General features: G+C 47.6%; 1 protein-coding gene across 3 annotated transcripts in view; it reads right to left on the bottom strand.

The window, feature by feature from the left end:
• Positions 1–1,029: 1,029 nt before the first annotated feature.
• Positions 1,030–14,867, bottom strand: part of MYO16 (myosin XVI) — a 224,243-nt gene continuing 210,405 nt past the window's right edge. For all 3 annotated transcript variants that reach the window (XM_060231776.1, XM_060231767.1, XM_060231759.1), the window contains exons 32-35: positions 11,901–13,085; positions 10,021–10,179; positions 7,004–7,095; positions 1,030–1,249 (exon numbers count right to left, since the gene is read on the bottom strand). In XM_060231776.1, the coding sequence (XP_060087759.1) occupies positions 1,034–1,249; positions 7,004–7,095; positions 10,021–10,179; positions 11,901–13,085 (1,652 nt within the window). In that variant the 3' untranslated portion in view covers positions 1,030–1,033. The remainder of the gene's footprint in view (positions 1,250–7,003; positions 7,096–10,020; positions 10,180–11,900; positions 13,086–14,867) is intronic.

The raw sequence follows: 14,867 nt of genomic DNA, 5'->3' as shown, positions 1-14,867 counted from the left end.
CAAGGTTGCGACAAACATAATTGAACTCCAACGGGAGTTCTGGCCATCCCATTTAAAGGGACCGCACACCTTTTAAATGCCTTCCCTCCATTGGGAATAATGAAAGATAGGGCACTTTCTTTGGGGGGGGCTCATAGAATTGGACCTCCTGGTCCAATCCTTTTGAAACTTGTTGGGTGTTTTGAGGAGAGGCACTGGATGCTGTGCTGCAAATTTAGTGTCTCTACCTCAAAAACAGCCCCCACCCCCAGAGACCTGCAGATCAATTCTCCATTATACTCTATGGGAATTGGTCTCCATGGGGAATAATGGCATGCCCAGCAGATATTTCCCTCCCCCCCATTTCCTGATGCCCCTGCAGCAGGGGGAGGGCCTCCACACTGGGGATCCCCTGACCCCACCTGAGGATTACATCTCCGTGGGTTAAAAGGGTGTGGTGCAGAGGTAAAACTCTTGACCAGTGTTCCCTCTAAACTGAGTTAGTGTGAGCTGGCTCACAGTTTTTTAACCTCCAGCTCACATTTTTGTCTCAGTTCAGGTAAACAGGCCCCAGAGCAAGCTAATTTATGTAGCAGCTCACCGCTTTAATGCCAGTAGCTCACGAAGCAGAATTTGTGCTCACAAGACTCCACCGCCGAGAGGGGGTATTGCTCTTGACCCCCAGGAGTTGTGCATTTGGTACCCCAGGGTGTTCACACCAGTCTCCTCCTTTCGGGATGGGATTGGGGACTGATCCCAGGCGCTACCTTCCCTCTTTCCCCACCCCTCCTCACAAGTGATCTGCACTGTTAAAATGGGTAGCTCTCTGGATCCTATGAATAGAACGAATTCATACACACACGTGAGAAACCTATATAAAAGGCGTTCCTGCATTTTGATAAACAGATGCTTCCGGGAACGCTAGCACACGTTAAAATGGGAGAAACCTGCCGGTTCTGTGCGTTGGAAGTGGGTTTTTTTTCTTCTTTTTTTGCGTTTTTAAGACAATGTACTTGGTTGTCTACCAAAACAAAATCAAAACCAAAAGTCGCGATCACATGGTGGTGTCCCAGATCCCTGAAGACAGCTGGTTGCAGGATGTCTCCTCGGCCTTTTGCAAGAGACTTGGCTTTCTGAAAGGGGAAGGGGGTGGAGTCTGGTGCAGGATGGCCGGCCAATCCTCCGGCTCTTCGCAAAGCTTCCGGCGCCAGTCCAGCAGTTCCCGTAGAGCAGCACTCTCGTTCTCCGACAGGCGGAGCTGATGGATGACCTGCAACGGGAAAGGGGCCACGGATTAGATCCCTCGCCTGAAACGGGAATGATGGTGGGGTGGCCCAGGAAGAGATGGGGGCCTGGAAGGATGTCCGAGTCACTCTCCCCTAAATCCTCAGGAGGTGGTGGGCTCCCCTTCCTTGGAGGTTTCTAAACAGAGGCTAGATTGCCATCTGACAGCAATGAGGATCCTGTGAATTTAGGGGGAGGTATTTGTGAGTATCTGAGAGCTCCGTGGCACAGAGTGATAAAGCTGCAGTACTGCAGTCAGAGCTCCCCGCTCATGACCTGAGTTCGATCCCAGCGGAAGCTGGTTTCAGTTAGCCAGCTCAGGTTGACTCAGCCTTCCATCCTTTCGAGGTCGGTAAAATGAGCACCCAGCTTGCTGAGGGGGAAGCGTAGATGACTGGGGAAGGCAATGGCAAACCACCCTGTAAAAAGTCTGCCGTGAAAACATTGTGAAAGCAACGTCACCCGAGTCGAAAACGACTGGTGCTTGCACAGGGGGATTACCTTTACCTTTATTTTTGAGTTTCCTGTATTGTGCAGGGGGCTGGACTAGATGACCCTGGAGGTCCCTTCCAACTCTATGGTTCTATGATTCTAAGTCAGTACCGGCGCCTTGCCCCATTCCCGCCCCCCCCCCCCCACATACTTCACCACTTCATGTACAGAACATGCTCAATCCTCATAAGATCCATTGCTGGTTGTAAGTGGTCTAAGAGGCGGGGAATCTTTTGGGGATTCAGCATTTTTTTGGGGGGGGCAACTGTAGAGTTGCTAGAGTTTGGGCGCGTTGCCGTCAAGTCGCAGCTGATTTATGGCGACCCCTGGTGGCTTTTCAAGGCAATCTGGGGAGGGGACCTCCAGCCGTGCTTGGTAAGCAAGAAAGGCCCACCCATTGATCTCCACTTTGATCTTTGCTAGGTGGGTGAAGGCGAGTGGCATCTTAAGTGGCACCTCTCTCCTATCTGTTAGCATGAGTGCCAGCCTTATTTTACTCCCTGCATGAAATTCTTCTTCAGGAAATTGCCCACTCTACTCATCATAGATATAGATGGCCTGCATATCTCTGGGCCCGCATCTCTCCATATGAGCCCTCCCCTTGGGCTCTGAGGTGGGCTACGCAACATCTTCTTGAGATCCCTGGACCTAAGGATGCCCGACTGGCTTCAACAAGGGACAGGGCCTTTTCAGTCCAGGCCCCTACCTGGTGGAACTAGCTCCCGCTGGAGATCTGGGCCCCATGGGACTTATCCACATTTCCCAGGGCCTGCAAGATGGCGCTCTTCCGCCAGGCTTTTAATTGATCCAGCGGGCGTCCTTTGAAAGTCATCAAGGCGCTTGTGTTGAAAGCTTCCAGCCTACATGCTGTTGCTGCCAATTGGATGGATTACTGTTTTGTGATCTGATTTGACATATATGTAGTTACTATGTTGTTTAATTTTTTGATGTGGTTCGTTTTAATGTTTTAGTGCTGTAAGCCGCCCTAAGCCTGCTTGCGGGATAGGGCGGGGTATAGATTGAAAAATTAAAAATTAAATTAAATTAAAATTAAATGGGCCAGAAGGGAAGGAACAGCTGTGCTCTGAAGAGCTGAAGAATCTTTACTGTTGAGGGAGAGCAAGGCTGCTATCTGACTCCCTTTAAACCACCTGACTGGATGTGCACTCCAGAGCTGGCCGGGGGTGGGGGACATGCGCCCTCTCTATGGGTGGAATTCTAGTAGGAGCACTTTTGCATATTAGGCCACACCCCTGATGTAGCCAGTTCTCCAAGAGCTTACAAAAAAGGAGCCCAGTGGCACAGAGTGGTAAAGCTGCAGTACTGCAGTCTGAGCACTCTGCTCATGACCTGAGTTTGATCCCAGCGGAAGCTGGGTTCAGGTAGCCGGCTCCAGATTGACTCAGCCTTCCATCCTTCTGAGGTTAGTAAAATGAGGACCCAGCTTGCTGGGGGGAAAGCGTAGATGAGTGGGGAAGGTAATGGAAAAGCACCCCATAAAAAGTCTGCCGTGAAAACATTGTGAAAGCAACATCACCCCAGAGTTGGAAACGACTGGTGCTTACACAGGGGACTACCTTTTTTACCTTGAAGCTCTTGGAGAATTGGCTATATCAGGGGTGTGTGGCCTGATATGCAAAGGAGCCCCTGCTACAATTCCATCTCTGAGCCTCCCCAAATACTAAGCACCATCAAAGTGGGAGGTGAACAGTGCTTCTCTGTCCCAACTTTACAATAAGCACAAAGGTCATACAGTGCAACAGTCCATTGTCAGTCTCCCAGAAAGTGTTTAAAAACTTAAAACGTAAAAACCAAGCGTGTGTCACAATGGCGTAGGGACATGGTGGCAGAGGCGGGAGTGATATTGCTCATCCGCGGCAACATCACAAAAAGTGTCCCCCCCCCCCTGGCCAAATCATAAAAATAGACACTTGAGACACTCAGCCTGCGACATTCTGCTTGTGAGTCAGAAGAGTCATGAATATGCTGTGTGTGTGTGTGTGTGTGGGGGGGGGTTACTGCCTTTTCCATAGGTATAAAACATTGCATTTTAAGCGCTCAAAGAACGCAACACCGCTCTCAAAGAAGCACAGCCTTACAGGAAGATCTGTGGACTGTCTCCGACAAGAAGCAAATGCACATTTCTGTGCGCTCGTTGCGAAGAAAGACTGTAAGAAAGGGGATAAGAATAAAAAATAAGGGCCTGTTTCATTATTCCTGGCTTGTGATTGAAGCAGGGCCTCAGAACTGAAGGCTGCCAAAGAAGCGAACCCTGACAGCCCGCGCAGAGGGATACAGCCTACATTTCACACAAAGACGCCAAGGCTGGGTTTTTTTTTAAAATGTTGGCATCGTTCGCATTCAGTTAATTTTGTGTCAGCAGTTCCTTTGAATCTTTTTTTTTCCAATTTAGAACAGACATAAATATTTGGCCCAGGACATAGATCAAAATTGTCTTTCCTCCCTTCCTTCATTAAAATGCTTCCCGGTCCTTTGAACATAGAGGAAATGGATCTTTAATTAATAACCTTTAGGTGGCGGTGGAGACAGAACTCAACTGAAGGATTTGTGGGGGCGACGTATTAGTCATCCGATGGGCAAGATATTTTCCCCAAAGACGGGGAGAACATAGGGCAGAACAAGTCAAGATGACAGGATTGGGGGGCGGAACCAGTTTAAACTCTTAACATTGGTGCTCATTTGAAAACCACAATCTCTCTTCCAAAGTTGAAAGGGATACAAAATACACAATGCAGTTAATTGTACGGTCTTTTTCAAACATTACAACCACGCTTACTCGGACGGACCATCCCAACTGTACCATGTCCTACCTGTGGTGTCCCTGATATGTGCTGTTGCCGTTTTGTGCGAATAGGGTAAGGCATGGAATATGTGTAGACTTTCCATGTGTGAAAGATCCACGCGTTCACCTATTCACGCAAAATGGTGATCGCGCACACCCAGAACATCAGAGGTAAGGCGTGCTCCGGTTTATTTTATTATTTATTAAAAACGTTTTTATGCCGCCTTTCCACCCAACTTAGAGTCCCCAAGGTGGCAGTCAAACACATTAAAATTGACATATATGAAACAAGTGAAAACAGTTAAAGAAAACACCATAAACGCCATACGAAGCAAGAAAGTGCTGGAGGAAGGCAATGAGAAAGGAGGCTGTTTACGGGCTTATGTGTTGGTGTAATGTCAGAAAAGGACTTCAACTTTTGTGGCTGTGCTTCTAGGCTAGAGTCGCCAAGCCCCTCTGCTGCTGCGGTGGGGGACTCCTTTCATGCACACAGTGTGCATGGGCAACCAAACATTAATTCCAAATATACATTCCAAATATATGGATATACAAATTCCAGAAATGAATTCCAAATATATGGACAAACATATGGGCAACGGTGGGTCGATCCAAAGTGTACCGTTTCAGATCTTCATCAAGTCCAAAGATGAATGGATAAATATGTCGTCTCAGACCGATTTCCCAGTCACCTTATGCTGCTCTCACGTTCCTCTTCTCAGCAGGGCTTCCTTCCGATTTCAGACTGGGCGTTTTCGCACTGACCTTAATCGGCAGCGAAGCCCCTCTTCAGCGCACAGGATCTGCGCGGATTTCGCACTAATTGCCGTGGAGCACCCGGAAGAGCCGGAAAGTCCCGCGGCTTTTGCGGCGCAAATGGAAACCGCCAAAACCCAGTTTCCATTTGCGCCGCAAAAGCCGCGGGACTTTCTGGCTCTTCCGGGTGCTCCGCGGCAATTAGTGCGAAATCCGCGCAGATCCTGCGCGGTGAAGAGGGGCGTCGCTGCCAATTAAGGTCAGTGCGAAAACGCCCACTGTTTGCCCCAGGGCTGCAAGTAACGTCACCGTTTTCGCATGGCAAACAGACTCTGGTTTTTAGAGGTTTCTGTTTGCGTCACGAAAACGCCAATGTTACTGGCAGCCCCGGGGCAGATAGTGTGAAATTGGAAGGAAGCCCCGCTGAGAAGAGGAACCTGTGGCGTAAGATGAGTGGGAAATCGGTGTTGGTATCACTTTGAAATGGGAACTTTAACCTGGACTCCAAAGAGTTTATAATCTTAATGATTGCTATCACTTTTGGAGTGGAGCCAAAGCGGGCTCCGAAGAGCTTGTAATTTTACAATCTTGTGTTTGTATGGGAATCACTGCAAACATTCACCCTTAGCCGAAAGCCTACACTTCGGAAATACCGACCCTCCGTCGTCCATATATTTGGAATTCATTTCTGGAATTTGTATACCCATATATTTGGAATTTATATTTGGAATTAGTGTTTCGTTGTGTGCGACTGGCTACCACTAAATCACTCTTATTGTTGTGTTGTGGGGCCTGAAAGCAGGGTATTCTTGATCTGAAGTCTGAGAAGAAGGCTACAGAACTAAAAGGCCATATCAGAGGCACAGGGAGGAATCAAAGGTTTCTGTACCCCAATTTGGCTCTCTGCCTGCATCAGTAGAGTAAGAGGAGATTTACAAACACAACAAGAAGAAGATTTTGAATTTATATCCCGCCCTCCACTCCAAATCTGAGTGGTTCACAATCTCCTTTACCTTCCTCCCCCACAACAGACACCCTGTGAGGTGGGTGGGGCGGAGAGGACTCTCTCAGAAGCTGCCCTTTCAAGGACAACTCCTGTGATGGCTATGGCTGACCCAAGGCCGTTCCAGCAGGTGCAAGTGGAGAAGTGGGGAATCAAGCCTGGTTCTCCCAGATAAGAGTCTATAAACTTAACCACTACACCAAACTGGCTCTCTTTAAGCTGGCCCAAATCCATTCTGACAGGGTGCCCTCCTTGGTAGGGTCCCAGATGCAAGTTGGAAGATCAGATTAATGCACCGTAAAATGAACTGCTGGATGCTGAGCCAAAACAGGAGGAGATAAGCTGAAAAACTAGTTCTGCAAAGCCTGCTGAAGCCCTCACTATGGCCCAAGGAGAGGTTGGGGCAGCTGACTTTTAGAAACAATTAGACTGAAGAGAATGGGAGATTTTTCTTGGTCTATCAAAGGCAGTCTTGCCTAATCTGACCAGCGGCATCTCCATAGGGCCTCAGTCTTTCACATGACTGTCTTTCGCATGACTGTCTAGTAGGGACTGAACCTGGGGGGGGGGGGGACCAGCTGCATGCAAAGCACATCTGGGTCTTTCAGAAGTGAAGAGGGTCTGTAAAGGGATGCATCCCCAGTGCTGTCTGACCTCTCTGTGGTTGGCAGCAGCAGAGAACGATTTACCTGAGTAGTGTGACTCTCTCTGTGCGTGTGTGTCGACGAACTCGTCTCACTGCTGTTAGGCAGCCTTGAATACTTGTTTGCTTCTGGTAAACCTAAAGATTTTTTAAAAAACAAAACACCTCTTAGTTATAACTTGACATGCATTTTTTCCCCTTTGTCTTTATGTACTACAGAAAGAGAAAGTAAGGGGGAGGGAGAAAGAGAGAGAGAGAGAGGTTCTGTCCCATGCCCAAATATACTCTCCAGCAGGGAAATCCCTGCCATTAGGCAAATTAGGCAATTGCCTAGAACACCTGCCTTCCAGGGGCACTGAATTGGGCACTCCCCAGGGCTCTTATTCTAGCAGGAGCTCCTCTGCATATTAGGCCACGCCCCCTTGATGTAGCCAAACCTCCAAGAGCTTAGAGGGCTCATAGTACAGGGGCTACTGTAAGCTCCAGGAGGATTGTTAGATCAAGGGGGCGTGGCCTAATATGCAGAGGAGCTCCTGCCAGAAAAAGAGCCCTAGTGCTTCCCCCATGTGAGTGGTAACGTTATCAGTTTGGGGTGTGTATGTGTGTGCCAGAGGTTAGCTTTGCCTAGGGTGCCGGACAGTCTAGGGCCAGCTCTGCCTTCCAGTAGGCCATGGCAATGTCTTGAAAGACCCTCGCTGGGTTGCAACTTGACAGCCCTTCTGTAGGTGTGAATTCCAGAAGACTTCACTCTATGTGTGTGGAATAAGTACCATCAAGTCTTTTCTGACTTATGGCAACCCCATAAATGGATGACCTCCAAAACCTCCCGTTATTCACTCTTGATCCGGTCCTGCAAACTGAGGGCCGTGGCCTCCTCGATTCAGTCAGTCCATCTTGTGTTGTCCTCTTTTCCTGCTGCCTTCAACTTTTCCAAGCGTCATTGTCTTCCCCAGTAAGTCTTGTTTTCTTATAAAGTACGATACCCTCAGTTTAGTCATTTTAGCTCCTGGGGAGACCTTCAGACTTGGTTTGATCTAGTCCTTCTTCACCGGAAGGGTGATTCACATGTGGAATTCACTGCCACAGGAGGTGGTGGCGGCTACAAGCATAGCCAGCTTCAAGAGGGGATTGGATAAAAATATGGAGCAGAAGTCCATCAGTGGCTATTAATCACAAGGTATAGATGGAACTCTCTGTCTGGGGCAGTGATGCTCTGTATTCCTGATGCTCCTGGGGGCAGGCAAAGTGGAAGGGCTTCTAGCCCCACTTGTGAACCTTCTCATGGCACTTGGGGTTTTTTTTTTGGCCACTGTGTGACACAGAGTGTTGGACTGGGTGGGCCATTGCCCTGATCTGACATGGCTTCTCTTATATTCTTATGTTCTTATTTGTCTTTTCTGGCAGTCCATGATATCTGCAAAACTTCTCCTCCAAAACCACATTTCAAATGGGTCAACTCGCTTCCTGTCAGCTTTCTTCATTGCCCACACATAGTCACGGGGAAGACTAGGAATGAGCTTAATCTGGGTCACTAGGCAGGGCTTTTTTTTTTGGTAGAAAAATCCCTGCAGGAATTTATTGGCATATTAGACCACACCCCCTGACATCACCATTGTTTCACACAGGGCTTTTCTGTAGAAAAGGCCCAGCAAGAACTCATTTGCATATTAGGCCACACACCCCTGACATCACCATTGTTTCACACAGGGCTTTTCTGTAGAAAAAGCCTAGCAGGAACTCATTTGCATATTAGGCCACACACCCCTGACATCACCACTGTTTCACACAGGGCTTTTCTGTAGAAAAGGCCCAGCAAGAACTCATTTGCATATTAGGCCACACACACCCTGACATCACCATTGTTTCACACAGGGCTTTTTTGTAGAAAAAGCCCAGCAGGAACTCATTTGCATACTAGGCCACACACCCCGATGCCAAGTCAGCTGGAATGGTGTTCCTGTGCATTCCTGCTAAAAAAAAAAAAAAGCTTTGCTCGCCTCACCAGCAACACATCCTTACACTTAAGGTTATTTTCTAACTCTTTCGTGGCTACCCATGAAAGCTTTGATGTTTTTCCTCAGCCTTATTCTAATTTTTCATATTAAAGATTCATGGCCTATATCATAATCAGCTCCTGGTCTTGTTCTGTCTTCTGCTTTTGGTTATGTATTGGCCATCCAGTGATGTCCATGTGTACAGTCATCTATTCCGTTGCCTGAAACATGTCTTCTCAATGAACAACTTCACATACTTTACTACAGTTACTAAACGGGTGTGAAAAGCATCAGGATTCTCAAAGAACGGAAAGCATATATTCAAGTAGAATATGATATTGTGCAAACTGTGATAGAATTTTGATACCATTTCTGCAATAATATGTACAATCTGAGAATATAAGAACATCAGAAAGCCCTGCTAGATCAGACCAGTAGTCCATCTAGTCCAGCATCCTGTCTCAACACAGTGGGCCAATCAGTTACTCTGGAGGACCAACAGAAGAAGACGACGACCATAGATTTATATCTTGCCCTTCTCTCTGAATCAGAGTCTCAGAGCGGCTTACAATCTCCTTTATCTTCTGTTCCCACAACAGACACCCTGCGAGGTAGGTGGGGCTGTGAGAGCTCTTACAGAAAGATGCCCTTTCAAGGACAACTCTTGCGAGACGTGTAAGTGGAGGAGTGGGGAATCAAACCTGGTTCTCTCAGATAAGAGTCTGCACACTTAACCACTACACCAAACTGGCAGAGAGGCTGAAGCCTTCCCCTGATGTTGCCCCTCTGGAACTAGGCTTCAGAGGTTTATTGCCTCTGGCTGTGAAGTTCCCTTTAGTCACCATGATAGTAGCCACTGATAGACGTATCCTCCATGGATCTGTCTAATCCCCTTTTAAAGCTATCTATGCTTCTGGGAGAGAATTCCACATTTCAATCACTCATGTAAAGCAGAATTTCCCTTTATACATCCTGAATCTACTGCCCAACAACTTCAATGGATGCTCTAGTTTAATTAGATATTAAAGAACTTTTCAACTGTTTTGCTTTTAGTTTGAAAACGGCTTACCATTCAGGACTGAATTTCCATTTTCAGCAGCAACAGAGCCAGACAGTGACATAATGGCTGGGGTCCCAGGGTTGTTGGCATTCTTATCTTGGGTTTCTGATCCGTTTTCCACTGGGACGGAGCCTTCCCGGCTGGTCACGTTCAGATTGGCTTCATTACCTGACGAAAGAAGAGAAACGTCCTGTCAGTTTCTCATGCAGGGCCTACAATTTATCCCTCCCCCCCACAACACGAATGTGCACCTAATAGTCCATTTACCTTCAGGACCCCTCGTTAGCTAAGCAGAGTGCTTTCATGTGCATCACCAAATGCGTCTGATCATTCAGCTGAACAGCTGCAAATGTCATCATTGCTTTTCACTGGCTGATTCCGTGCTAACCTTGCCAGGCTTCCATTTCTCTCCAGAGCAAGCTAGTGATTTCGCACCAGCTGCTCCACACTGCCATTTTGTGCCAGGGCAACCCGTGATTTGCTGCGCTGCAGCGTAAACCTGAAAAAGCAGGTTTACGCCGCGGCGCGGCAAACTGCGGGTTGCCCTGGCGCAGAATGGCGGCATTGAGCAGCTGGTGCGAAACTGCTAGCTTGCTCCGGAGAGAAACGGACGCCTGGTGTGAAGCGCGGAATCAGCCAGTGAGTTGCCAAAAAGCCCGCTTGAACTCTTTGCCTGAACCTCGTGTCCAGCATGGTTTCTGCATTGGCAAACACGAGGCTTTTTTTGTAGTAAAAGCCCAGCAGGAATCTGTTTGCATATTAGGCCACATCCCCTGATGTCACCATTGTTTCCCATGGGGCTATTTTGTAGAAAAAGTCCAGCAGGAACTCGTTTGCATATTAGGCCACACCCTCTGATGCCAAGCAAGCAGGAACTGTGTTCCTGTGTGTTCCTGCTAAAAAAAAAAAGCCCTGGAAAAACAGCTTGGGGTGCAGATAGGAGCCCCGCCTCCCTTCATTGGGGGGTTATGAGCCCATTTAGACTTTCCTTTATTTCTTCATAGCCATTCCTTGCATCTGCTCTTTGGATGTGAAAAATCTGATTGGGGTCCAGGGAAGCAGGGATCGAAGAGGGAACCCACATCCAACTCATGAAAAACCTGCACATATTTGAAGGACCATGGTACGAGGCTAGAGAGAAATGGATCAAGCCACTTATGCACCAGCAAAGTGAACTTCCTAAAGAAATTTTAGTTACTAGATTTTAAATGGATTCCAGGCCAGCGAATATTCTTTTCTTAGCTAAATTCCTTGTTCAGACCATGAGAGTTTGGGCAGCTTATGAAAGAGCTTCTCGAATATGATGCAGTCTGTCCTCTGGCTTGAATTTTTCCTTGCTCCCTTTTATTCTCAGTTGGGATTGACTGATACTACTCAAGACCTGTAGGTTGGAGGAGGAGGAGGAGAGAGAGGAAGAGGGAGAGGAAGGAAAGAAAAGAAGGAAGGGAAAGAGCGAAAGAAAGAGAGAAAGAGAGAAAGAAAGAGAGAAAGAAAGAAAGAGAGAAAGGAAGGAAGGAAGGAAGAAAGAAAGGAAGGAAGAAGAAAGAAAGAAAGAAAGAAAGAAAGAAAGAAAGAAAGAAAGAAAGAAAGAAAGAAAGAAAGAAAGAAAGAAAGAAAGAAAGAAAGAAAGAAAGAAAGAAAGAAAGAAAGAAAGAAAGAAAGAAAGAAAGAAAGAAAGAAAGAAAGAAAGAAAGCCAAATGTGCAGTTTGGCCTTTAAGAGAAGGAAAACAGAATTTGAGTTGACCACATTTACAATAAATGTAATTTTTTTTTTTTGCCTGCAGTTTTCTGAACTCATGGAAGTTGCTGCTACATCATGTATGAAATGGCACTACACTCTCGTGCAAAGAACTAAGAGCGGAAACCCCCCTCCTCCTATCCAACTCACTTTCAAGGTCTCTGATCTTCCTCCCCACCGCAGTCTTCCGAAGCACGCTCCGTCCGGAACTGAATAAGAGAGTCAGCTCATCCAGCGGGCTGAGAAAGGGCCTCGCGTTTGTGGGGCTGTGCAGAAGTGGCGAGGACGAATTGGCGTTTGGTTTCTTCAGCTCAACTCTTGGCACCTTCACTGGGGAGTAAGGCAACTTGGAGACGGCGGAAGGGTTACTTCCTGCTGGAATGGGGTTTGGTCTTTGAGGTATGGTTGTCGTATCCAAGTTTGTTTCTGTTTTCCCTGGATGAGCCAGTGTTGCATAAGTCTCTGGGAGAGAAGCCATGTTTGTGGAAGGTTGGTGGGACACAGAAGATGGCGTGCAAGGGGGGAGAGGGGGAGGAGCAGGAGAAAGGGGGCTGGAGGGCGGCGTCACTTTGCTTGAAATATTAAATACCACTAATCCAGGGGAAGGGGGCCTTTCGGCCTCCCCCTTCTGGCTCTTAGGGTACTGTGGGGAAAGGGGGCTCGAACCTTCAGACTGCCCGGGATACTTCAAATTTGTTCCTAAGACAGGGAGCTTTTTCACTTCCAGAGGCGTCAGGGGTGATTCGTCAGAAGCAGGCGAGCAGGTGACAGGGGTAGGGGGAAAGATCAGCAAGGGGGGCCTGTGAGTGAGTAAGTTGGGGAAGGGTGCTGGAATGTCACAAGAGTCTTTATGGCCATTGGCATCAAGTTCTTCAGCTGCCAGCGCTGCGTTGCTCTCCGACAGCAGAGAAGGGCACGCAGCTCCCTGAGCCGGTCCTTTCCTGCCGCTGCCTTCTTCCGGCAGGAAGTATTTCATCTCTTCATAGACACATTCTCCTGGGTCAGGTTCTGCCGCTTCTTCCGAAGGCTTCCTCCTCACATTCCCCACCATTTCGATGTACACGGGCTCAAGGTCTTCCTCGGCCCGTGACCTACAGAAGCTCAGCATGGTGTGATGGGGCCCGTCCACCGAGGAGGTCCGTTGGATCAGCAAGACGTCATGCCCTTCCCCTGGCTTGGCAGCTGCATTCAAAGGCTTCATGCCCCCACGTCTGGGGGCAGAGATTTCTTCATAGGAGCTGCTCAGCTTCGTGTTCGGGCTGCGTTTTGGCTTCCTGGGAGGGATCTTCTTCATGGTGCTATAGTCATCGCTGTGCGGCCGTGGCCGGCTTAACGCTAAGGAGAACAGCAACAGATGTTAGTAGCAGATCAAGGGGTTTTTTCTTCCATTCCTGAAAGAGGAGTAACTGTAAAAGTCATGGCTTGTGCTTGGTTCTAACACTGCACATATTAAAAGTCTAACAACACACAGATGGTTAGCATGACCGTTAGCATAGGGAGCACTTTCCCTATGAAGAAAGGTTGAAACGCTTGGGACTCTTTACCTTGGAGAAACGTCGACTGCGGGGTGACATGATAGAGGTTTACAAGATTATGCATGGGATGGAGAAAGTAGAGAAAGAGGTACTTTTCTCCCTTTCTCACAATACAAGAACTCGTGGGCATTCGATGAAATTGCTGAGCAGACAGGTTAAAACGGATAAAAGGAAGTACTTCTTCACCCAAAGGGTGATTAACATGTGGAATTCACTGCCACAGGAGGTGGTGGCGGCCACAAGCATAGCCACCTTCAAGAGGGGGTTAGATAAAAATATGGAGCAGAGGTCCATCAGTGGCTATTAGCCACAGTGTGTGTGTATATATAAATTTTTTTGCCACTGTGTGACACAGAGTGTTGGACTGGATGGGCCATTGGCCTGATCCAACATGGCTTCTCTTATGTTCTTATGACCCCCTCCCCTTAGATTCCATATTTTTCCTATTTTTATTGAGCTATCTGTTGTGCCTTGAAGAACTCTTTCCTGGTTATTTCAGACCTTAGTGTATATTTAAAGTGAGAATGTTTGGCCCCTGCGTGACCCTGGGTAGCCCACTCTCATTAGTTCAGCCCTAGCTGCTCCAGGTTGACTCAGCCTTCCAAGGTCAGTAAAATGAGTACCCAACTTGCTGGGGGGAAAGCGTAGATGACTGGGGAAGGCAATGGCAAGGAAAAGGAAAGGTCCTCTGTGCAAGCACCAGTCGTTTCTGACTCTGGGGTGACGTCACGTCATGACGTTTTCACGGCAGACTTTGCCCTTGCCTTCCCCAGTCATCTACACTTTCCCCCCAGCAAGCTGGGGACTCATTTTACTGACCTTGGAAGGATGGAAGGCTGAGTCAACCTGGAGCTGGCTACCTGAACCAGCTTTCGCTGGGATTGAACTCAGGTCATGAACAGAGTTCAGACCGCAGTACTGCAGCTTTACCACTCTGTGCCACGGGCAGTGGTGGGATTCAAATAAATTAACAACAGGTTCTATGTCCTAATGACCATTTTAACTATATCAAAAGATATACCGAAAGGTAGTTTAATAATTCACGCATTAAATACTGCAATAAGAACAGTAAAAGAGGTAAAGACAACTAGATTATGTTTAAAGAAAGATTTATTGAAGATATTTCCATATTGGGAGTTCTGGCCCTCACATTTAAAGGGATGGCACACCTTTTCAATGCCTTCCTTTCATAGGAAATAATGAAGGATAAGGGCACCTTCTTTTGGGGCTCATAGAATTGGACCTCCTGGTCCAATCTTTTTGAAACTGGGAGGGTATTTTGGGGAGAGGCACTACCGTCCTCCACTGCGAAGACTGCCCATTTATACTCACTCTCTATTTCCTATTACTCAGCCAGTTTTTGATCCACAAGAGGACCTGTCCTTTTACTCCATGACTCTCAAGCTTTCTAAGGAGCCTTTGATGAGGAACTTTATCAAAAGCTTTCTGGAAGTCAAGGTAAACAACATCTATTGGGTCCCCTTTGTCCACCCCCTCAAAGAACTGTAACAGGTTAGTGAGGCAAGATCTTCCCTTACAGAACCCACCCTGAGTCTTCCTCAATAACCCGTGTTCATCAATG

The sequence above is a fragment of the Heteronotia binoei genome, chromosome 1 (assembly GCF_032191835.1).
Source record: "Heteronotia binoei isolate CCM8104 ecotype False Entrance Well chromosome 1, APGP_CSIRO_Hbin_v1, whole genome shotgun sequence".
Taxonomy (NCBI): Eukaryota; Metazoa; Chordata; class Lepidosauria; order Squamata; family Gekkonidae; genus Heteronotia; species Heteronotia binoei.
Note: the sequence above shows the minus strand (reverse complement) of the source record. Positions and strands in the feature narration are given on the sequence as shown.